Source organism: Melospiza melodia, chromosome 3, assembly GCF_035770615.1.
Source record: "Melospiza melodia melodia isolate bMelMel2 chromosome 3, bMelMel2.pri, whole genome shotgun sequence".
Lineage (NCBI taxonomy): Eukaryota > Metazoa > Chordata > Aves > Passeriformes > Passerellidae > Melospiza > Melospiza melodia.
The window spans coordinates 17,357,382-17,382,783 of NC_086196.1; the positions used below are offsets into that span (position 1 = coordinate 17,357,382).

Genomic DNA, 25,402 nt, shown 5'->3' on the forward strand with positions numbered 1-25,402 from the left:
GTACCACTAAAACCACGTTGTGCATACCGTCAGTTTGACGTATTGCCATCTTTCTTTCCTCTGGGTGTTTTAAATAAGTCCAGAAGTTACAAACTTCCTCACAGCACATTAGACCACAAGGTAATAAAAAAGTTCTCCATGTCCCATGAACACTGATTTGTCCCAACACCAGGAATGCGTGGGTCTGAGATCTGGATGCATTTTCTAACGCATGATAGAACTCCCCACTTGAGAGACTTAGGTCATTTCCAAACATTAATTTTCTTCTTTTCTGAAAACAAACTAGCAAATGAGATTTGCAAGTTGCCCCTCTTCTTGTCTTAATGGTACTGTGATGAGAAACCACCGTTTCAGTTCTTAATTGTCTTCTGGAATTCTTTGTATTTCCTGAAGTGTAAAAATAAGAAGCTTTATACAGTCAAAAAAAAAAGTATAAAATAAGAGTTTGGATTTTCTTAAGTAATACTTTTGGAAGCTACGATTTTCGTTGATTTTGGGTTTTTTTTTGGGTGGGGACAGGGTTGGTCGGGGGTGTCTTGTGGGGTTTTGTTTGGTTTTAAAGAGATTCCTGTCCAACACGTGAGCACCACCTTTTGGCATAAAGTTTATCAAAGCCACACAAGTTAGCTAGCACTCTCTGTATCATTCACGTATATTTTAAACTCAAAATAATCTTTTCACCCACGACTTAGGAAGTTAACTGCTTGGACAGGGAATTGAAGGGGCGCAGATTTTGCCCTTTTTAAAGTAGAAACAAAAGCAAAGCACAAAGTCCAGTGCTCCCATCCTGAAAGTTTTGTTTCTGCTCTAGTTTTGGTGTAAAGTCTGAAGGGGAGGAAAAGTTCATAGAAGATGGAGATTCAACACTTAAGTTTGGCAGGTTTCAGTTCCTTTACTTGCGTGTGCAGTGTCTTGTGGACCGCTAGTGTTCTGGACTGGCAAAATCCTTTCCCGCATTCTTGACACTTAAAAGGCTTTTCTTTAGAATGGATATATCTAGAGAGAGAAAAACAATTGACATGTCAGAAATAACTGGCCTAAACTCAGCAGCAAGCCACCTGAGGGAGAATGGGCTGAACATTTCTTACACCTACTGCTGAGACTGAGAGTGCTGGAGCGTGGTTCTTGGGCAAGTGTTGGTATGTATGCGTGCAAGAGAGGGCCCCATCAGAGGGTTATGGGGTGCCCTTCTTAGGGATAAAGAACTTCTCTTTTACTTTGGGGTCACCAGACTGTGTGTCTTCATGACACTTCTGAGTGATCATAGAGGCAGAGGACACATGATGCAAATGGAGGGTGAAAACATCTGTAGAAGTAAAAAGGAGGTTGTGAAAGTTGTCTTTCTGGAGTGAGTGAGGTATGTCTTCCACTGTGAGTTACCTGGGCTCTTCCACCAACAGTGGGCAGAGGAAAAACTAGAGGGAACACTCTTGGTTGGATGGGTACTTAACCTCTCTTATAAAAATCTTGAGTGTGGATTGGTAACTGGGAGAGTACAAATACACAAGGGAAAAAGAACAGGAAAAGAAAAATAGTTACCTGTGATCCCTCAGGTGATCCTGTCTTCTGAAAGCCTTGTGACAAATATCACATGTGTAGGGCCGTTCGTCGGTGTGGGTTCTTTCATGGATCAAAAGGTTGTAGGACTTGGTGAAGTGCCTGCCACAGAATTTACACACAAACTCCTTCTTGGTTTTGGACGGTAACCTTCCCCGCGTGGGTTTCTTTTCTGGAGAGAGTTTAGTCACCTCAAGCAAAGACCCCAGCCCTGCTGGTGAGCCCTGACTGTCTGCCTGTCCCAGTTTAGAGTGGTCCTCTTGCGTGGCAGCCACGGCTAAGTTGGCAAAGTCAAAGCGGGGTTTGGCTTTGAGGGTCATGTTGGCAGCCTCTTGCTTGGGCTGGATGACATGTGGGAAGAGCGGGAAGGTGGGCAGCTGGAACCGTGCATCCACCAGGCTGGAGACGCCGGGCACTTTGGAGAAGGAGGAGCGGGGCAGATGCATGGCCGGGTAGCCCAGAGTCCACTGGTGCAGGTGCACGGCGTGCAGGGCACTGAAGCCGTAGAGGTTGGAGAGGTGGTCGGAGGGCACGGCGGGCAGCCCGTTGAATGCTTGCAGGAAGGAGTAGTTGGTGAGCTGCAGGGAAGGATGGATGGGCACTGGCGCCGGCAGGGTTTTACTTCCCATGGTGGCCGCTCAGGAGGAGGATCTTCCGAATAGAGGAGGAAAATATCTGGAAAATAAAGATGGGAGGGGAAGAGGAAGAAGTAGATTTATATTAAAATCAAAGCGCCTTACCTTGCCCCTAATCAATACCTCTCTCCAAAGCCAAAGGAAGAGGTTGACTTGGATTTAGAGGCCTTGCCAGGTCTTTGCTGTTAGTGCATCCCCAGATTCTCCCTCTCCCCATCTCTCTCTTGCGCACAAATGTTGCACTGCATCCACAATCATTCACTTCCCAGCAGCATCCCCTGCTGTGCAGACTTCCAATGATCTTGTACACGGGGACAGCCGAGATGCCATTTTTGGCCCAAAAATCTCAGTCATTTCCCAGTAATTTATAATCCCTTCCTAGGTGACCTCAGCTTTTAGAAAATAGTGAGATACTGCCCGCTACATCTGTCCAGAGAAGCTGCATTTAGCCCTGGCTCTTGAGGTGACACAGGGAAGGGTGAGGAGCTTCCTGCTCCTGGGTCACTCAGCTCCCTGTGGTTTGGCCTCAGCCAAGACTCTGAGGTGATGAAGAACTACATGCTCTCCCTCTTTCAGAAAAATAAAATAATTTTGGTGAAAAAACATTATGGGGAAGATCCCTGCCAAAGTCCTCCCTCTTGTGTACTGCAAAAAGAAAGAGGAAAATGCTGAATTTCATGACAAACCTGAAATGCCATTTGCTCTTCCCAGGGAGAAGTGCCTGGCTTCAAACCCACTTCCTAATCTAAGCAATTGCTTAATTAGAGCTCTTCAAAAGGCTAAAAGACGAGGACTGGCGAGACCCTTCCCATGGGGCATCCAGACCAGCAGCTGCAGGGCCTCAGCCCTTCCCTGGGCTGGGTGCCACCACTTTGGTCTGGGTGTCAGGGTCCTGCCAAGCCCCTAGCCTCTCTTGTGGGCCAGATCCCTACATGTCCCACCCCACAAGACGGAGGGGAAAATGCTACAAGGCAGCAGCATTCAGGCACATCTGGCCCAGTCTGAAAATTCAGCCCTGGCTGCTGTCAACCATTTGGCAGTGGATGCCTCCCGAGGGTTGTTGGTGGGGACACAGCTTCCTCCCTTTGTGGGTGAGAGAGCACCCATGGCTTTTGGAAGAATCATATCCCTTCAGCCCATAGAGCCTCCTCCTTACTCCACAGCCCTTAACTTATACTCACTTTCCCCTCAGTGAGCTCTGGGATTTGTCTTCAGTGGGGCTATTTGCTGCCAGAGTCCCCACATGTTGGCTGCAGTATTCCCACAGGATCCACACAACAGGATCTTTGTAAGATCCCGACTGGGTTCCTGCTGAACCTCGGCAGGTTCCCCCACGAGATCCCCACAGGGTCCTCGCAGTATTCAGATTAGAGTTCATCCCCATGTGAAGAGTGAAGGTCCTTTGGAGAAAGAGGCAGCAAAGTACAGCAGAGCAGGAATTGTCCCTCTGAGCTGGAAGTCTGGGGGTGTGGAAACTGCTGGTGGAAGAGGTCTAAAGACCAGGGAAACAAATCTGATTTATATGTGTGCTGTTGCCTGGAAAGAGGAGCTGTGGCTGGGAGGGTGTGAGAGGGAGAAGCTTACTCTGAGCAGCTCTATACTCCAGGCCCACCTTTCACTCTGCTTTACATAAATCAGCAGCAGGAAGAGAGACTCAAACCTTAGAGGAATTCCACTGCAATGACCCAGAATAAGAGATTGTGACATTTTTTGGTTTTCAATTGGATACATTTCTGATAGTGACTGATGGAAAAATGCACACATTATATTCTCTAGTCTCCTCCCTTTCCTCTTTTTTTCCCTATTTCTATTTTTTTGGGGATTGGGTTTTTTTGTTTTGTTTTGTTTTGGTGGGAGTTTTTGTGCTTGGGGATTTTTTTGTTTTTTTTTTTTTTTTTTCCTAAACTATTTAAGGCTGTTGAACCAACCAGACTGTTTTGTTGCTCTACTGGGGATATACTTTTATTTAGTTAGTGCTGCCTATACACTAAGCATGTCCACATCACAGCACAAATGCCTCAGCTGGTGACCCCAAGAACAAAGTGCACAGAAAACACTCTTGTCCTCTCATCTGGGTACCTGAAAATGTCTGTTTCTGTCCTTCACAATGGCTCCACGTCCATTTCTCTGTCTAGATAGCTCTAGATCTCTCAAATATGAAACCAGCTACTGCAAATGATGTTTATCCCTCTTTCTTTCTTTGTATTCTTAGCAAACACTTAATATGGAATATATAAGCAGAAATCTACTACGTCAATATGGGTAAATTCTCGCTTGAAAATATTTTAAAAATTCGCTTTATATTTTCCCAATAAAGAACAAGGCACAAACCAAGGAGAAATGCAGTCAGGTCATAATAGCATCCCTTACACCCGCAGTTTTTTGGTTCTTGCTAGAAAAGTTCTGTTAAATTAAAAAAAAAATCCTAAAAAGGATGAAAAAGCAAAAGACGACAAGGGAAAAAAAAAAAAGAAAAAGAGAGAGGAGGAGAAAATAAGAAGGAAAGAGGAGGCAGGAGCAGACTGTTCATGTTACTACAAGTTTTTTGGCACTTTTCCAGAAATGTAAGCTACACTTTTGCTCTGTACGACCGGGATAGTCGAAAATATGGATGAAGAGCAGGCTATTTCACAAAGTCCCTCGCTTCGGGACATCAAAGCCAATGTGTCTCACAGTGTAGTAGCTCTCTGGTCTCCCACTTGCCCGCAGAGAGATCAACGTTTCTTTGATTTCGGTGTCACCTCCACCTTTAATTCTGCTTCATGTAAACAGATCGTTATCGGGTCTTCTTTTTTTTCTCTTTTTTTTACAGAAGAAGACCCCGCGACTTCTCTGCTTGAATCCCCCCATTGCAATAAAACTGTACGGCGTTTTCTTTTTTAACACAAAGTAGCTCGGTGAGTAATTAAGAACAAAATACTTGTGTTCTGACTGAAACAAAACCCACTCACGCCAAGATAAATTTACCCTGCAAAATAGGATCATAAACTTGAAAGTCTACATCTGTCTCCAGCTTTCTTACCCTTTGCCCTGAGTGAAGATACGGTAATGCTATTGTCCAGTTGCCACTGTTTTAAAACCATTTCAATCTTAACCTTCCTGATTAAATTCTACCTCCTCTATACGCCAGAAAAAAAAAATAGACCCGGTTTTCTCCTGGTAGCACAGCAAGAGGAGAAATTAAATGGATTTTTAAGTAATCTTGTGACTAGTCGGTATTTTTCCTTTCTACATTGAATTATCAATTTCCGATGTATCCTTTGAAAGGGATATTTGTTACATTAAATACCTGACTCATAAATAATGAGGTTTGCTAATTAGTTCCACATGGAAGAATGGAGAAGGTAAATTACCCTGAGAACGTTGCTTATTTTTACAAACATGACAAAGTAGCGGACATAAAACGATGCCTTCTTGCGACAAACTACAGCAATCAGGTTCTTCCGTAAAAAAAAATGTTCCCCAGTTTTGCTGAATTTTTTCAAGTCTGGTAGCCCTGTCCTTTCGGCTGCACGCACTGGTGTGCAGCATTTTGCCACCAGGTCGGTTATTTATTTTGTCTCCTTTGAGGGGAAGAAAGTTTCCCTTCCTAAAGTTAAAGCCGAGAAATGGAGCTTGTAAGTTATCTGTGTTTGGGAAACTAAGTGGAAAGGGAATAAAACTGCCCTTTCCCTCCGCATTTTTCGAGCGTGGTGCTCTTGAGGAATAAAATGCATTGTTCAACACAGATTTATTCAAAGTATTAATGAAGTGTGCAGAATCTATTAAAGCAGGTTTATTTGGGGCTAATTGAGCGTGAAAGAGTTAATTACTAACATTAATGAGGACTGGAAGGACTCAGTCAGCGTGCGCCTTGGATATCTCCGCTCAATCCTTATAAAATCATCATTCACATTTTATCACGAAATCGGTGTTGACAAGTCTCCCCAGACCACCACTGCGAGCGCGGGTGAGCGAGATGGGCTTTAGTTTCTCAAATAATAACACTAATAATAATAATAATAATAATAATAATAATAATAATAATAATAATAAAGAATAGGCGGGGGGCGAGTGCCCCGTCGCTGGCCGCACGGCCCGGGGCAGCGCTCCTTCTATGCAGAGCAGCGGAGATGCCGAGCTCGGCCCCGGGGGAGCAGCGGCTGCGGGGCCGCGGCGGGAGCGCGGCGGGCGTGGGTGGCGCGGCCGCAGGGGCAGCTCCTCACCTTCTGCCCGCACCGGTTCTTGGGCGGGTTTGGGGGTACTGTGCGTGTGCCTTTGCAATCCCCTCGGGTGTTGAAGGGCCCCCAGCACAACATTCGCCCTCTCTTTCTCCCTAGAGAAATACCCGCTGCCTCCGCTGCACGGGAATACATCGTCCTTCCTCTCTGCCGGCCGCAGGGAGGATTCCTTGCCCCTGCCCTCCTCGCTTCCCACGGCCACAGCGCTCACGGCGCGGGCAGGGGCGAGGCTTTGCGGTGCCAGCGCCGGGGCACGGCCGAGCATCCCCGGCGCGCTCCCGCTCCCGCTCCCGCAGCGGGCTCTGCCCTGAGCCGCAGCCCGGGCCCAGCGCTGCCGTGAGCTCGGGCCTCTGTCCCAGCTCACTCCGGACTCACTGAACTGGACCCACGGTGCACCTGTCCGGGGCCCTCCTGCCTGGCTCGCGATTTATCGAACAATTCCTGCGGCGCTACAATAATCTCCAAAATGCTCTGTTTTTATAGTTTCCCTGCCAAAAGCCAACTATAACAACCGTACTCTAATCCTTGGCTTTGCACTGACACTTTATAGGCTCGGCCTCGAGAGAAGCTTAGTCTCTCTTGCGCTGAACTTGTTTCGATCAGACAAATATAAACACCAGGCTCATTCCTGTTATGGTCTTGGGAAGAAAGAGAGAAGGCTTTTCTGATCCTAAAACACTGGAGTTGCAAGAAAAGAAGAAAAAGAAAAGAATAAACCTCTCTGAAATAAAGAAAGAAGAGAAAGAAGTGGAAAGACATGCCAATAATAGAAAGGAGAAAAGCTAGAAGTTCAAGGCCGTAAAGGACATGCAGGCTTCTGTTTTGCTCGTATGTGTCATTTTTAGCTCGGGTTTGAAACACTGCTTCTCCGCAAGGGGGGAGACACAACTTTGAAAGGGGAGGACAAATCTTAAAATAGCATCAAAATATCCGAGACCCATGTGAAGGCTTACCCCAGCCCTCCGCCCGCCCCAAAGAGAGCAGTCCTCCTCACGTGAACCACAATATCCACGCTTCTGCACCATCCAGCGGCTTGTGGGAGGGGATGGGGGCAAAGAAAGAAAGGAGGCGAAGTAAAGGAAGTGTTTCAATCGATATCCCCAACCCCCGAGGCTTGGCAAAACAAAACCAAACAGAATGAGTTGTTCTTTTTATTTACCTAATCCCGATCTGTGCTCCACCGCTGGCAGCAGTTAAAAGATCCTGGGCTAAATTTGAGCTGGTAAAATAAAATAATGGAAAAAAATAGGGGGGGAAAAAAAAAAGAAAAAAAAAAAAAAAAAAAAAAAAAGAAAAACGGAGGTTGGGCTAGGTCAGTGTCTGTGCTGGCCCTGGGGGGCACAGCTCACCCCACCCACCCCACTGCTCCTCCAGCGGGTACAGGCAGATCCGAGCGGGGCCAGGTGTCCAGGTGCTCCGGCCGGCGCGGCCGGAGGTGCTCTCCCTGCTCCCGCTCCCGGCGCCGGCTGCGTGCGCTGGAGTGCGAACGCGCCCGGGAGCGGCCGCGCTCAGACTGAACCGATCCCTTCGCTCCTGCCTCCTCCTTATTTCAACCCCCCCGCCCCGCTCCCCCCTCAGCCTCCCACCGCACTCCGGGCATGCGCACGCGGCCGCAAAGTTCCTGCCTGGGAAGAGCCAACTTTTCAGCCGCTTCTCCGGGAGGCGCAGCGGCCGGGGCTCGCAGCCCGCAAACCTCTCCTCGCTCCCCCCTCCCCGCTCCCGCAGCCTCTCCCGGAGCATCTCCCCGGGGCCCCTCCCCGCCGGAGCGTCCTCCCGGGGGATCCCCGCAGGCTCCCCGCGCAGCTCCGCGGGTTCGGGACGCTCTCCCGGCGCCGCTGAGCGGCAGCGCTGCCTGCGCCGATCCGGCCCCGCCGCTCCGCTCTGCCCCTCAGGGCTGCGAGCCGCGCCGAGCCGCGCCGAGCCGCGCCGCGCCCCCTCCCCGCCGGGCAGAGCCGCGGGACAGGACCCACCGGGACCTGCCCAGAGGGCGGGAGGGGGACAAAGGCAGGAAGGCTGAAAAAGTGGGGAGGAGGATGGAGGGAGGGATCTGCTCCCGCTGGAGGGATTTAGGGATCGCAAGTTGCTCTGCCTCTCTGAGAAGGTCCTCAGAGAGGATCCCGGGAGCCGCTTACCTGTGAGGGGTCCATCCCCGGGAGGACGCTTCCTCCGCCCGTCCCGGCATCCCTCCTGACCCCCACTTTCCGCCCCAGCGCCCCTGACCTGGGTGCCTTCCTCCTGCCCTTCCTCCCACGGATCGGGAGGGTCTCTCCCCGCTCCCCGGAGGGGATCCACGGCGTGCGAAACTCCGCGGGGTCCCCGTGGATGGGGAGCCGCAAAGCTTTGCTTGCATCCGGGGACGACTGCCCGGGCGACACAGGAAAAGCAAAATAACCCTCGAAAGAAAAAGGTTAAACGTGCTTTATAATAATCTGAGGCCGTAATCTCCTCGGTTATTTGTTTTTCTATTCATCCATCCATTCACACTCCTTTAGATCCGGGAAGGGGAGAAAATTGCTTGGGTATATTACATTGTCCCGAGAAGCCAGGGTAATATAACACGCGAGCGAAGACAGATCCGTCAGGATAACACGGTACCGTGCTCGGGGACACGCGTGTGTCTTTTTATTGTTCATGACACTCCTGTTATTACACCTTTTTCTTTTTTTCACCATCTCCGAAGGAAAAACAAGCAAACAAATAAAGCCAAAATCAATAAAACAGCAACAAGAAAACACTACGTTATCATCCTGCAGAATAAGTGCTCATGGGCATGACAGTAGCGTGGCGGAGCAAGCCTAGCCCTGCCGTTTCAACCCCAAATCCTCTCAATTTTTATGAACAATTTGTGGTCCAACATAGCACTCTGCTCCAGCCAGGCGAAGAGATTTTCCTTCCTTTTTTTTGTAAACGAGTGGCATTTTTATGAGGCAGAGGGGAAGCAAAGACGTTCCCAGTTCTTCCTCAGTTCTCTCGCTTTTCGTGTTGTTATTTTCTCTCTTTCTTTATCATAACCCTCACACACTCAATCTCCCTCCCAAAAAACCAAAAACCTACTAAAAAAACCCCCAGTTTTTAAGTCCAGTTTTCTGAATACAAATGTAAGATTCCCAAGTGTTTCCAGACCAAGACACAGACCGCAGATAAGCTCTTCTAACTGGAGATGAATCTTTTCACATAGGAAAAATCTTATTATAGCTGAGGGTGGGTGCATGCACTAATAAAACAAAAGTCGCAATTCTCTTTAGAGAAATAGCGGGTTAGCTGAGACGGTAAACACAAACCCAGCTACGATACCTGCACGTGCTGCCTTTGAGGAAAAAAAAAAATAAAAACCATGCTCTTCCAGGTACAAACCCCATCATTCTGAAATAAATACTTAAACATCGAAATGCGTGGCAGTAAATGATCTCATTGCCTACGGGGGAGGAAGACACAAAAAAAATTATTCCCACGCGAAAGTAGTTTATAATCAAAGCAGATCGTTGACAAATCATTCTGTTCTAGAATATTCCTGGAAGTTGGAGCTGAAAGCTGCCTGGATAATGTGTCGTCTAATATTTACGTATTTTCTAAAAAATAAAAATATTTGGACTTGTCAACCCACTGGCGATAGAAGTGAAGTTTCAGGTTAACTGTCTTGTTAAGTGTATTTGTTTTAAATATATGGCGTTTAAGTTATGAAGCGTATGTTGTTCCAAAACCTTTATTCTCGAATGGATTTTTATGATGTCCCTTGCTAATTTGCATTATGTTAACTTACAGCGGTGGGGAACCTAATACGGGGAACGGGGAACAAAACCACTCTGACACGCAGGGAATATGCTGCGCTTTTCCGCAGCTAAGATCTGCTGTCGATTAGGAATGTTACGACTTCAACAGAATTGTGAAAAGTGAAGGCATCTGCTCCCAAAGCTAGCCACGTTTGTAGGATTTAGACGTGACAGCGAAACCCAATTCGTTGCAAGACAAACCTGTGGGATGACTGGGGAGACCGGAGCCCCCCTTTCTGTTTCCCACCTGTATCCCCTTCCCAAAATCATCATCCCCGTCCCTATCCTGTCCCACGTATCTGCAGGTCAAAGGCCCCCAGTTCCACGCAGCCCGTTTTCGGGGAGCAGCATCCCGGACGCGGCACACCGGGACTGTCGTTCCGCTGCGCTCCCGCAGCGCCGGAGCCGCCGTCGGGCGCTGCCGCCTCGCCCCGGTGCCGTCGGTGCCGCTGCCGGTGCCCGAACCGGGGCGAGCGGCTCAGCGACACTTGCGGAGCAGACTCGGGGGGCACGGGGAGAACATCTGAGGGCATTTCTCCACCGCTCCCGTGGGGAGCCTGTTGCGTTTGTCACCTCCTCTCTAAGGAGTTCTGGGTTCAAGGGCTCTGGGGATCGCGCCTCCTCTGGTTCACGCTCCTCTGGATGCCGGTCATCCCTGGATGCACCTACACACGCCCTGGGAGAGGGTTACACAGCCGGACTGATGTTCCTCTTCCCTGCTGCTGCTGGAATACCCAACTTCACCCACTTAACCTTTGCAAGCAAAACGATTCCCTGCCCCATCCCATAACCATGGGCAGGATAAAACTCCTTTTTGCTTCCGTGGGACTTTCTGCCCACCGGGGAACTGCGCTAGTCCCTTAAAATTCTTTTACTGAGCAGAAACAACTGTGCTAGTCGCGAAGCATCATCCGCCGCTGGGGCTGGGGGAGCAGCGCTGCGGCGGAGCAGGGGGAGGTTCGTGCGCTCGGCGAGTCCAGGGCTCCATCGCCCCCGGAGCCTGGCGAGCGTGGAGGCGGAGGGTGGGGGATGGCTGGGCAAAGCCGCCTCCGCTCGGCAGCCCTGCAGCTCCCGGCGCTCCCGGGGAAAGGAAGCGGGAGCAGGACCGAGCAGCCGGCAGCGCTCGGCGGAGGTTGCGGAGCTTCACCGGGAGGATGGAGCAGCCCCGGCGGCAGACGCGCAGGGGAGAGCAGGCACAAGTGCACTCAGCATTGCCCTCACTCCTCCCCGGGCAAGGTGTAACGCCCCGCTATCTGTGGCACCCGGGATACAAATACATGTGTATGTGTATATATGTATTCTGCTTTTCTTGGCTTTGCCTGGTTTCTCCTCTTCCTTCGATTTTGTTGATGGTCGCGGTGAAGGATTAGAGCGTGTGGACTCTGCCCTCCCTGGGACGGCCGGGACTGAGCTGAAAAGGGAGCGTCAGGAAGGGGCAGGGAAGGCCACGGGCTCCGGGGGCCGAGCGCGGAGCGGGGCCGGGAGCTGCGGGCGGCGGAGGGCGCCGGGCAGGGCCCGCAGGCAGCGCGGGCGCTCCCGCACCCCCTTTCCCAAACTGACCCCCCGCTCCCTCCCGAACACAGCTCTCTCCTCGGGTTCCTTGTAGCCTTAGTATTTTAATAGCTGCTAATGACAAGAAAGGGAAGAATAGCGGCAAACAACGCGGGTGGAAACTGCTCCCGCGGTGCGAGTAAACGCTGTTCAAATAGCAGCTGCCGCCTCCATCCCTCAGAAAGAAAATCGGCGCAGAGATGGATATAGCGCTGTTCTGCTAGCTTTGGAATTTTGTGGGTTTTTTTTTTTTTTTTGGTTTTTTTTTTTTTTTTGTTTGTTTGTTTTTTGTTTGTTTTTTTCCCCAAACTTCTAGGGGTCCCTGAAAATAAAAGCCAAACTTTGGAACAGCTCCATTATGTTAACAAGGGAGAAATCGTTCTTGCTTGATTGCGATGCTGAGCTGTGACCCGGCGCTTTAATGTGTTACCGCCCTTCTCTGGGGAGTCACTGCGGCGGGGCAGAGATCCGCGGGCGCGCAGGTCCCGGCTGCCCCCCCGCCCTCCGCCCGCAACTGCTGCGGAGCAGGAAAGGAAACCCAGGGCACGGAACAGAGCGAGAGGGGATTTGTCTTCTTCAAGAATCACAATGGATTTTGCAAGCAACTAATTAAGCGCAAGATCCCCCCCACCGCAAGTTTCCCGCCCCACGCACCCCTTGTTTGCAAAGCGGTGTGAAGTGGGTTGTGTAAATGATTCCACTTCAACTTCCAGCCCCTTTAGATCACCAATAATGCCGTGGTGGTGCTGCTCACACTGGTGCAGTGAGAGTCAGCATTTCCATTATAATTTCCTATTTTCAGGAGTTTTTACAGTGGTCATAAAAATTCAATCCAGGCTCAAACTTGGCATCCTAGGGCTCCTCCCAGGAGTCATTTCTTTTTGTTGTATTTGAAAGAGGAAACCATTTATCTGTTTTTACATTGCGAGAGAGCAACAAAAGGAAGCAAAAGCGGGGTTTGCAGAACATTTTTGTATTTTATATCACTTGCTTTTCCTCAGCTTTACAGTATCTGCCATAGTTGTTAAAGGAGCACAGTACACAGTAATTAATAACACATGAAAAACCATCAGGTAATAGAGAAACCAGGGTCTGCAATCAGAACTGGTCGTATAAAATACTCTTTATCATTCTGAATTCCTTTGCTTTTCTAAACTAATAATTTATTAGCAATACATCCAAAATGTAATTTGATGCTGGGGGTCACTTTGATTCAAAATGAACTGATCATTTTGAAATCTGAGAAAGACTTTTGTATATGCTCATTTTTAAGGAAAATTTTGTAAAAGTACAGATGTTTTCATTGCAGATTTGAGGGGTCTATCCTTCAGCCTCCTCTAAGCAAGTATATGTACAGCAGACAATCTTTGGATTTAGGTGTCCCTAAGTATTCATTTATATGATTGATTGTAATGGCTATATGGTTCCCTTGAAACCATTATGTTCTATCAGGTCAAAACCAGCTTCTTAAAAAAGTTCATTTAATACAAGGGTGGCTGGAATGATTTGTGTACATTGCATTTGCTCACATACAATTCCCGTATCTGCTGGAAATTGAGTAAGGATTTAATGATCCCAGAGGAACTGGAGGCTTTGGTGACATGAGTTCCAAAGGGGCCTGTGAGACAAAGACCAGTGTGAATTGGGACACTGAAATGGAATGCCAGTGAAGCCTGGACATCACATCATTTTGCTGTGGATTATGCCTATGCCACATGTTTTAAAGGGAAATCCTTTCTCCACTGCTATAAAATATACATTTCTGCTAGCCTGGAAACCCAGTAGGGGTATCCTCTAACCCATCCAGCTCTGGTTTGGCTACGAAAAAGGATCACCAAGAGCAATCTCTCGGGATTCAAAGAGTTACTTCTAGGTAGTATCAAAAGATACATATGAAATAAGAGTTACATGTGCATGCATATAAATACATATACACTGGAAAAGGGAAGAACCTTTGTATGTATTTGTAGGTACAGAGAGATACTAACACAGACAGGTGTACAGGATGAACAATGGAAGCAGGAGGACATCTATATTGAATCAAGAAATATCAATGACCTTTATACTTTTAATTTTTTTTAATCTATGGAACTTGATAAGGCTTATATACTATTGTTAACACTTAAAAGAGGACTCCATAACGTCCAGTGAATAAAGATAAGATTTACATGCCATGGTCTGTCAATCACAGGACTGGAATCACAGGACTGGATTCCACAAGATTTATCTTCCATGGAGTGATTTCATCACAGTGCCACTGAGCTAGTGACCTCCAGTGGATCCAGCACTTCCTGGAAGCAGGGAACTTCCTGTTGAGATCATTTTATAGAAACCTTTCCTTTTTTTTTTTTTTTTTTTTTCATTGACCGTATGCTGGTGCATACACAGACCCAATGGTTCTTGTTTAAGGTATCTTAATTCATAGCCTGAAAGTTAGGGGATGAGTACAAGTCTTTTCTATTTCTACATTTTTATCAGGCTTTATCTTCAGAACTTAATGAAGTACAGATCTGCAGTAGTTTATAGATCATACACTCATGTGACAACAAGCTTGTTACAAATGAAAAAAATTAAACATTTTCTGCACCAGAAGTGGTTAGAAAAGCTTCTCCTAGTTTAATTATAGCAACATATCATGGCAGCAGTTCAGCATCTCCTTTGGGATTAGCAGGACTAGATACAGCAATATAAATTGACAGGGCTCCACAATTTACATCCTAATTATTTGGGATCTTGTTTTGGCTTTGTCCACTGCACAGGTATGTAATGAAGCAAGGCTCTGAGTTCAGTGAATTGCCAATACTCCCATCTCCTCATGCCAACAGACTGGACACTGGAGCCCAAAGGAACTTTCAATCCATGTCAGAGGTATGAGGAGTGAATGGACCATCCCTTGTGCCACAGAGCTCTAGCAATCTGTCAAGAGCTGTGAGCTTTCCATGCCTGTGACACAGCAGCTGCCACGCCTGTCTGGCACTGCAAACTGGGAGAAGAGGCGCTGAAGAATGGGAAGATCTTGTGCAAACCCACTCCGCAGTCTTGGACATGCTCCAGGGGCAGAACTGCTGGGCCAGGTCTGTAGAATCACAGCCTACAGCTCAGAAATGTGGGTGGTGTTTTAAATATCCTGAACCTGAACCTTGGAAAGAGATCCAGGGAGGGCAGAACCTGGCTCGGTACCCAATGGGAGTCAACTTTAAAAACATGTTTGGGTCCTTCACTCTTTCAGCAAATATTTGAAACTGCCAGTACTTCATGTCCTGTAAAATGATGGAAATTCACAACAGGACTGAGAGGTTCATGCACTGGGGTCACCTTCCCCATGTCTAGTCCATGGCTGCTGGTCCCAGCTCTGCTGCCCTTCCCTTGGCTGTAAGCTCATTGACCAGTGCTGCTGGCAGGCACAATGGCCAGCTCTCTGCAGGGGACAAGGGCATTTTAAATTAAATTACATCAGTCCTTGATCCTCTAAACCACATCTGTGGGCCCTCTCTGTAAAATGATGATTGCCAGAGGCCAGTTGGTCCTTAGCCATATGTACACTGCTGACATGACTGCATGACACTGAAGCAGCCACAGAGTTCAAGTATTCTTTCTCCCACAGAAAACCATATGATTTTTTATGATTGACTTCAGTGACATTAATATCTAACAACTATAGTATTGTGTCACTGCAGATCCAATTTCTTGGCTTTTACTCAGTGGAAAGGTGTTATTTTAAGAAAAAATGTTGGTTTTAATAATACAGGACTTGTGTCTGGCTAAAGTATGTAGAAATATTGATCTGGTGAGAATTTCATTATTTAGAACAACCCTAAAATAATGTTTGTTTAGGATAATGTATATGAAATCAGAATTTTAGTTGTATAATAACTCACAATGGTTTTCCTGTTTTTAGCAGTTTCTAAATATATAGCAGTACTATAGGAAAAAGAAAAAAAAGGGGTTTTTTTAGGGTTTGTTGTTTTTTTTTTAGTGTTAACTTTCAAAACCGATATAACTTCCCTTTGAAACTACATGCAAATAAACCTGAAGGGCCAACTAAAAGTCACAAAAGCAAAGGAAGTAAAGAGTCAAGTTGGAAAGACAATTTTCTGTCATACACAGTCATGTTGAAGTGTTAGAGATAAAGGTCACTTAACATGGGGGCTTTGTGCCATCAGGTGATCCTAAATACCAAATAAGCTGCAATACGCTGGCCCAAGGGGAAGATTAACTAGTGACAGAGTTTCAACCCTAACTGAGAACTTCCTGCTATTCGTGGTTTGAGGTCAGACCTTTAAGGTTATTTTGAGATGGGCTTTTGCCTTTAAAGCTGCAGGAATAATACAGTCAGGGCATCAGTGAACGAGAGACGGGACCATAAAAATCTCCTCTTGGAAGAGCAATCCTGACGAAAACCCGCCACCTGCTGGCCGAACGCCTCCCCGCGCTGCCCCCTCCGAGAGCTCCTGCTGAACTCGCTGTTTTCCAGTTCGCAGCAGCCGAAATAACCCGCAGTTCATGCTCTCGCCAGTTAAAGCCTTCATTTCGGGACCTTCTGTCTTAAAGCAAAAAAATAATTTTCATCTGAAATCTCTGTGTGACGCTGTGTTGCAGTGATGTTTGAAAATACTACGAATCAAATATTTCAGCATGAATAATAGTCCCTTGAGGCTTAAATATTTTTGTAAAAGTGAGTTACGTTAAATGCATTTTAAAACTTATACATCCTCTTTCTTTCCCTTATGATTACATCAGGAATCTTTGTGGTTTCTTTTGTGATATTTGTGTTGCCACAGGGTCTTTTATTTGCTGTTACTGCTTTTATTTACTGTTACTAAACAGTAACTGGAGATTTTTGACATCTCATTAGAAATAGTTCTCATTCCTGTAATGGGAAAGGGAACACCTCTCAATGCTAAGGCTTACCATCTAACTTTTTGTTAGGCCGACATTTTAGTAAGCAACTCTAGATTATTTAGTGATAACAGGATGTTTTGTCAATTGAATAAGTCAGGTATATAATGTTGCCTTTTTTCATTACTGTCTGCTCTACAGTCAGCTAAATTAGATGACAGATCTCATTGATTCCAAGCTAATTTGGGTAGACCATTACACAATAAACCAAAATACAATGTGAACACACTTCAGAACTAATACTGAGTTTACAATCTCTTGATGAGGATTGGGAATGCACAAGCCACAGGAAAAAATCTCCACAGCCAGCAGGTTCTGGACACAGCAAGGGAGGGGCACTGCAGGCTGGGCTCACCCAGACTCAGTGACAAAGTGTCCCATGGAAGGGGCAGTGGGCAGTGTGAGGCTGGTGTGCAGCAAGGCGTAGAAATTCATTTATCAATACAGCCAACAGTGGAGAAGGAAAAAAAAAACACATGGGTATCTTTCCAAAATGGAAGAGAGCAATAGAGAAACAGGTGAGATTTAAACCCTGTTAATTACAATTTATATTGCACTTGAATTTCAATTCAATACTCTACATAATGAAAATTACAAAAGTACTGAAGTTAAAAAAATGTAGAAAGCAGGAAGAGTGAAAATATAAAAAAAAAATAGGTATATAACATAAATGCAAGTATAATACTGAGAACCTAAGATAGAAATATTGGTTAGAAGATCCAAAAGAATTTAAAATGATCAATTGTTTTGAGTCATTTACCATTAACAAATCAGTCTCTCACAACTCCAAAATAATTCTGACTTAGTGTGTGGTAATAAGGATGATCAGAGAACAGTAGCAAAATAAACAAATTCACATGAAGCAGCTAAGGAGAGGATGTCTCTGGTCTAATGGTGAATGTGAATGCTAAAACCCACACTTTTCTACCCCAGAAAGGGGCAAAATAGACAAAAGCGGCTATGAATGAAGAGGTGTGGAATTAGATCAATTGCTTCTATCAAATTCATCTATAGCTTTGTTCAAAGTACTTGATCAATTCTCTGCTCTGGAATATACATCTGTAAAAGGTGCGTAAAAATGTTCACCTAACTGCCAGGGATATGTAAAGAAACACATTACATATCATATTTCAGAGAGGGGAAAATAGCTGCTGGCAATCTGCATTTTCTTCAGTTTGGCCTTGTCTCAGCTACTGTTGTATTCTGTCTTAGCTTAGTCACAATGCAATTTTTGAGCAATTTGGGGAACCTTTGCTTGGAAATGTCAGCTTGCCATAATTACTTCCTAAATTGTGAATGTTTTCTCAAAAACTTGCTCACATAAAGCAGTAGTAAGTTTCTAAACTGCTAGCCTCTCTTTGGGGGCAGATTTTGGGCAGGACTAGAGTCAAGGACTTCAACTTATAACTTGCTCTACTCTTCCTGACTCTGATGGAAAACAGCCAGGACATTCTGTCTGTCTTAGAGCGTCCTGGATAGGAGTGGAGCCTCAAAATTGAACCTTTCCTCTTCCACAACAATCATTCTCTGGTCAGACATCATGACTTCTGACCAGCGCTCACCACCACCCCCTCCCAAAGAAGAAGGGCAAGGCTGAAACCAGATAATGCTGCTTTGCTGCTTTTCTCATCTGTGGATAGTTATCCAAGAGAGAGGTCTGAACTTACATTTCTTGATCTCCTTTGGAAACTGCAGAGACTGCCTTTTGAGTTGTGACTCAGCATAATCCTCATGGAAGGAAAATAACTTAAAGGTACAACTCAGACCTTTAATTACAGGAGAAATTTATGGCTAGAAACTGAACTTGAATGGTTTTCCTGAGTCAGGTATCTGCTCTCTGGACGTCCAGGTTTGTATTTTTGTCATGATTTAGCCCCTGCCAGCAATTCAGATCCCCATAGCAGCTCACTCACTTCCTGTCAGTGGAATGGGGGGAAAAAGTGGAAGGGTAAAAGTGGGAAAACTCTTGGGTTGAGATAAAGGCAGCTTAATAGGTAAACTAAAAGCCTCACAGACAAAAATTGTACCTGAAAAGTAAAACAAGGATTTGGAAAACCATTTCCCCAGGTCCCAAGGGGAAGCAGGTGGTTACCACTTCCCAGGAAAGCTGGGCTCCATCACACAAAATGGTGATTAGGAAGACAAAATGCCATCACTCTGAATGTCCCCCCTCTTATTTATCCACCTCTATCTGTTGAGCATGATTCCATAAGATATGGGACATCCTTTGGGTCAGTTGGAGTCTACTGTCACAGCTGTGTCCACTTCCAGCTCCTTGTGCCCACCCAGCCTCCTCACTGGTGGGGTGGAGGGAAGACCTTGGCTCTGAGAGCTGCCCTGCAATAATGAAAACATCTCTGCACTATCTACAGCATTTCCAGAACAAATATAAAACACAGACCCATACTAGCTGCTGTAAAGAAAATTAACTCTGTCCCAATAAAACCAGTTCGATTGTCTTCACGTGGATTTCTTAAACATAATTGTAAAATTGCTGAGAATTATTTTTGGTGCTTTTTTCATGTTTTTATCTCTATTAGAAAGTCATATCAGGTTCTAACATCCCACATCTTACATCTCATGGGCAGTTTATTGTACCCATATGTTTTGGGCTAATTTAAACTGTTTATCTTCATTAATGTTCCTTTTCCTCAGTTTTCATATCCTAATGTAAACAAATCCTGTTCAGAAGGATGGATGCTTCATGTCCAATTTCCTTTTGATGAACTTTCTCTGCATCTCCTTCATTATGAATTAGTGGTCGTAATGGTGGCTTCTACAGCAATTTAAGTGCCAAAGGTATTTTGTACCCAAGGTACATGGTTATGCCATGTTTGCATCTATAGTCTTATTCATTCATACAAATAAACTTGATTAACATTGTCTGAAATACAGCCTCCTTTGAAGTAAGACCATGCTATTCACAAACTGGACAGTGGTACAATTTAGCTCTTTTTCCAACTCAGTAGACCTGAGCAATATTTGGTTACAAATCTCCTCTCTGAACAGACACATCCTGTCTGCACCCACCTCAGTTCTTGCAGCCTGGTTGTGTGCAGGCCAGCTGAGTGTCTTTGCTCTTCCATCTGCTTGAGGCTCTCTCATCTCTCTCTTGGCTCAAGGGAGAGTGTTTACTGAGGGAGGAGGGTATGGAAAAGGTTATGACTTTCAAAGATAAGATCCTTATTGTGGTTTACTCTACCCAAGCACCATTTCTTCCACTGAAATCCAGACAGTCCTGTCCACTGCATTGGGACTGGTCACGTTTCCATCTGGGGGCTGTTATCCTCTTCCAGGAATGTCTGCCATCAGCACTGTAAGGCTAATTCAAACCAAGAGGACAACTGCACCTGCTTCCTCTCATCCAACAGGGCAGCTGAGCATCCAGATGTTTATAGTTGTGGTTGGTTTTAGATATTTTTCATCTACTCACAGGAACTAACAGTATTGATTTCCAGCGACCATACAATCCTGACTTCCTGTCTTAGATGACTACAGTATCCTTTCCACCTTTTCTATCTTTGTCAAAGATCTTCCCTTTATATACATTTTTTAACATAAAACTTGTATCTGTGCTTTTTCGGTTCTTACTTTTAAAATTTAAAGACAGTGTTTAAGTCAACTATTGCTAGATTTAGCACAGCTACTGTATTGCTAAAGGACATGCTTGGGAATAATTGAGCTTAACTTTTCAGATCAGATGAAACTTTTATATTTCACACTCCATGACACTTTTCTTATGAATTTTGAATGGAAGCTCTTCTTAATCTGGCTTTATTTTATACTATTTGATGGATAGCATATTAAGTTTTTCATTTGGCAATGAATTGCTTGCAAGCTGTTTGCAATGGAGACTTATTTGTGTTTTCACATGTTCACTAATTTTCTGATCATATATTACTGTTCTACTTTGACTCAACCCATTGTGTTAGAGCTCTCAACATGCACATGTAAGCTGTAAACATTTTCACAGGACCACTACTTTCCCCAGATTTCCATGAAGACAGAATTTTACTCTCTAAGACATTCTTACCAAAAATCATGACCAAAAACACAAATTGGAATTTTTAGCTGAATGCTGCTTCTCAGATATTACTTTTGCATAATTTATATGCCTGATTTTGACTGTCAGGCTGAAGGTTCACTTCAAAGCCATCTTCTGCAATTCAGTTTTCCTTCAGTCTCTATGAATTTATAAGAAAAGTCATAACTGAGTTATGTTGAGAGTTTTCCACCCTGGTATATGTATAGGATTTATTATGAGCTAAAAAAGTGGGTGATACAGAGATATTAGCAAAAAGATTTTTTTTTTTTCAGTTTATATTTACTTGGATGGTTTTTTTTGCTTAACTTCAGTGACCAAAAGAGTGATTCCTGGCACTCACTACTAATCATAATGAAAGAATTCTCTTTTCTGGGCAGAAAGTGTGAAAAGCAATAGAGAATGGCCCTGTCTTATTCAGTTTTAGAAATCTGCAGTGTAGAAGTTTGCCTCTGGAGTAAGCTGCCTTGCCATCAGTGGGAAGAAGCAGGCAGTCACAGGGTGCTATTCATCTAACCTGTTTTAAAGCCTATTCTTTCAACACCTGCTGCACACAAACACACTCCTGCTATCAGAGAATCACTCTCTCATATTGCTCGTGGTCTTTGGCCCTTCAGGATTCAAGAGAGTGAAAAGGATGGCCCTCCTCATTTGATCTGTACCTCCTGTGCCAATGGTCCCAGTAAGCCTTGCCACATTATCCCAGTGGTGGGGCACAGCCTTTGCAATGCACAATCCTTTCTGCTAGGACCTGGCCTGGACTCATCAAATCTGTTGATTCATATTTAGTTAAGTGAAGGTGACATTATGACTTGATGATTTCTGTTAACCATATTTTTCCAAATAACACGTGAATATGGCTGAGCCTTTAAAATTTTATTAAAGATTAATGATTTGAAGGGGTTTTCTTTCTGGCAAGGATAACCACACCATTTATTTGTCATGAAAACTGAACCAATCAGTATAAGGGCAGAACACTTAGAATTCATTCTTGAAAAGGGTGTGTGTTAGGGGTGGGAGGACACATGGCTCTTGTTAACCTTCTTTGCCAGTTCTCATAACAAGGAAGGAAAGATGTCCAAGTTCAATTTTCCTCCTCTGCCATCTGTTCATTGATTATGCCATTGCCTTTTAAGCAGGTAGACATTTCCTGGTGGGATGGAGTTAGAGGCTGTCTCAATAAGGGACATTAATCCCTATGTCCTATTCCCTGCTGTAGGATATTGGTGTTTCTCACATTACAAAAGCAGTGGGGACAGAGTTTTGCCACCACCACACCACAGGAAAGGAAACAAGTTATCAGAGGGAGGGGGAATCTCTGCCTGTGTCCACGGCAGGTGAGAACAGCCCGCATGGATACACTGTTTGCAGCCTGGGCTGAGGTTTGGAGCTGAGCCTTAGGCTACACTACTTTCACTAGCCTTGCATTCAGTGTAAATATCTTCCATCCTGGTGTTATGCCATTGACTTATGGGCTGTGTTTAGTCCTATTTAAGATCAAAGGATAACATTTCTTACAAATGTTAGGAAAAAGGACCAAAAGGACAGATTTCCACAGTTCTCAGAGAGTAGTTCCAATACCTGGTTTCATGATTAAGCACCATTGGTGGGTGCAGAGAGGCACACTTGGGTGTTGGCATGTCTGTGTGTGTGCACACAGAAGAGTAACACACTTTGCCTTCTTTCATTGGCAGTCTTTGGGTACTTGGACTCAGGGTGGGAGCAAAAGGTCCAAACATCTTCAGGCTGGGCTGGGTCTGAACCAGCATCCCAGGAACAAGCAATGTAATAAAATATGTTTGTCTAGTTCCCATCTTTTTTTAAGAAAAGCAACTGTGCATTGAGCACTAGTATGCTCAGATTATCTTCCCTTTCAGGTTCTGGGCATTACAGGCCACCAGTGCTTAGGCTGTACTCAGTACTCAGCTGTCCTATCTCGGACACTGTGTATCTGTCTTGGTTATCTACAGAAGCACTCCAAAGTCAAAATTTTTTTTACATACTTTTTGGAATTAATAAAACTGGAATCATCAAACTATAACCCCCAAAATCTTTAGACAGGACTTAGGCAGATACAGCCTCCTGACTCCCAGTCTTTGCTTGTTGCACAAGGAGGAAAAAACTTTTCTCTCCTCAATTCTAGGGCTGTTCATACTGCTGTTAGTTTTGTTCTTTCTTCCCATCCTTTTTCTTTTTGCACTGGCGCACTTCCTACCTCACAACAGCTATTTTGTTTCCCAGCACTTGCCTCCAGCAGATTATATGTGGCAGAAGGTTTCTGCTGAGGCAATGAAGACATGGACACACTGAGGAGGTCTGTCTGTGGTGGGAGCAGAGTCAAAGGTGATTAACAGGAGTTTGTGCTTCAAAAGCCAAGTTTTGACAGTAAAAGTGTTTGCAAGCTGAATTTTCTCCATCAGGCAGGGGAGTAGCTTCCACAAAACCATGCACGTGGTAGAGAGCAAGTGAGGGATTTTTTGGACATTGAGACTGTTTGGACAAAAGTTAGCATACCCACCAGGGCTGAGGGGTGTGGGGACAAATTGTGATGCTTTTGCAACCTGGTTGGGCAGGATCTGGAACAGAGAGTGGCCCATATTGTATCATGGCTAGAGTGTATAAACACAGCATAGCCAAAATCCATGATCTAAGAAGACAGGTTCAGTGAAAAGCTCTTCACCTGCCAGCACTAAATTTTATAGGTTTCCATTTCTTGGGTCAGTGGCTTTATTAAGACCTGAAATACTGCAGGGTGAGTATTCTTTAACTTACTTCCAGCTGCTGGGGATATGCTTATTTTTAACATATTGGTTTTCCAGTAAGAGGGGAAGTTCAAAGAGAAATTGTGAGGAAAAAAGGGATGAATAATCCAGAAAACAGTTAGATTATACACCTAAATCCAGCTGTAACTCCAAGGTGTCTTTTTGGATGAATCCTGGAGATATCCAGGGTTTATCCACCGTGTCAATGCTTCCATACATACAATGTGAGTAAAAGGTGTCTTCTGCACAAATATACAACTCTCAGTCATTCTTTATAGCTATTTTTGAAGGCTCTAGAGCCCAAGTTTTTCAAGTTAATACACAGGCTACATCCCAAGCCAGAACTTTTTACCAAGCAAGCTAGGGAGAGCATCAGCCTTCATTCACATGCAGAGCAAAGGTGCCTCCTCCCTGGAGTCAAATACTGTGATTCAGGTTCCTTTTATGAATGAGGAAGAGGAGAATACATGGGGCTCTCACACACCAAATAACTTGTTTAATCTCTTCCCTTCAGATCACAAAAATATTGGGTCATTCATTGTGAGAAAGACATAATCTAGGGCAGGCACACAGCTTCAGGAGAGTGCTGAGTTTAAAGCCAAAGGTTGACTTCAGCTACAGATGGAGCAGGGCAGCAGCCAAAACTGGAAACCCATAAAACCTCAGTGTTCATTCTACCTACTTTTTCTATGGCAGGCCCCAGACATCAGGCTCTTATTTTACCTTGTTTCATGTCCAATTCCCTGAGCAGAGCAGCCTATTCTTGTCTTTGAAATGACACCTCTCATTTGAAATAAGCTTCTGATAAGTCTCAGATTGGTGCTGTGATATGGAGGGAGGCTGTCATTCCCTGAAAGGACAGAAGGAGTCTTCCAATGGAAGATTCCTTGGAGTGATCCAATGTCTTCTTTGGTTGTGCTGGGTTTTTTTTTTAACTAGTCCGGCAGTTATAAACAAAAGACAACATTTTCTTAGTCACTTGTGTAGAGAGTCACTTGACATTTTTTCAGGGGTTAAATGTTCCAGAGAAACACAAATTCCTTATGGTTAAGGTGGCACAGTGATAGAAATGCTGCCCAGGATTTATAAAAACCTAAGTAATAACATATTTCATTAGTATGGGACACAGGATTCGTGGAAGATCAATTAATGCCCTTTTATAATATGTTCGTTGTTATCTTAACTCAGCAGCTGAGGAAAATGCTTAGAAGTTCTAGGGCTTGGGGAATCTAAAACATCAAACTTCTATGTGCAAGGCATTAAATAAATTGTAAATAAGCATATGAATTGTACTTGAATTTGGGATGAAGGAAGAGCAGATCACCTTCAGGTTCCTTTGAAAGCCAGACTGATTTTTGAAAAGTTTCTTCCAGGGACCTGCCTATTTTCTCAGATGTTCATTAAGCAGTATTTTGTATTGTTGTTTTGAAGGACATATCTAATATATTAATTCATCTCAGAGTAAGATCACGTTGAATTAAGGCTGTTTGGATTTGATGGAAAAATTGGACAAAAATCTAACTATGTACATCATACATAAACAGCATTCTTGTTGCTAGACCATGGTACTGGTGCTAATTCTTTGCCCTATCTTTCTTCTGCAGGGGCTGAGATATTCCTGGTGCTTGATTTCTCCTATTCTGCTAACCAAATAAGGTCCTCAGCCTTCTTGCTGTAGGCTCCTCATCTTTCCTGAAACGGGAGTTTTGCTCAAAGTGCTCCAACAAGAAGCCACATTCTCTGTTGACTTCTTCAGTAACATTTTTGGCTTTAGCCTTTCTGTCTCTTAGTTTCCTCTGATGTAAAGAAAACGTAATAAAGTTTAGGGGTTTTTCTCCCTAAGACTATGTTGAGGTCTTCAGTAAATTACAGAACAATTCTACTTCCCCCAGGCTACAAATATTTTGGCTAAAAAGGATGTGTGATTTTCAGAGGTGCTTGCCCAACAATTTCTCCATCTTGGACT

The 25,402-nt window shown here is 44.9% G+C and overlaps 1 protein-coding gene across 1 annotated transcript; it reads right to left on the reverse strand.

The window, feature by feature from the left end:
• Window positions 1-491: 491 nt before the first annotated feature.
• OSR1 (odd-skipped related transcription factor 1) lies at window positions 492-7,866 on the reverse strand. The gene is made up of 3 exons (XM_063150884.1): window positions 7,572-7,866; window positions 1,540-2,232; window positions 492-996 (listed from the first exon to the last, which is right to left on the reverse strand). The coding sequence occupies exons 2-3, from the start codon at window positions 2,184-2,186 to the stop codon at window positions 861-863; spliced, it is 783 nt and encodes a 260-aa protein (XP_063006954.1). The 5' UTR covers window positions 2,187-2,232; window positions 7,572-7,866; the 3' UTR covers window positions 492-860.
• Window positions 7,867-25,402: the final 17,536 nt, after the last annotated feature.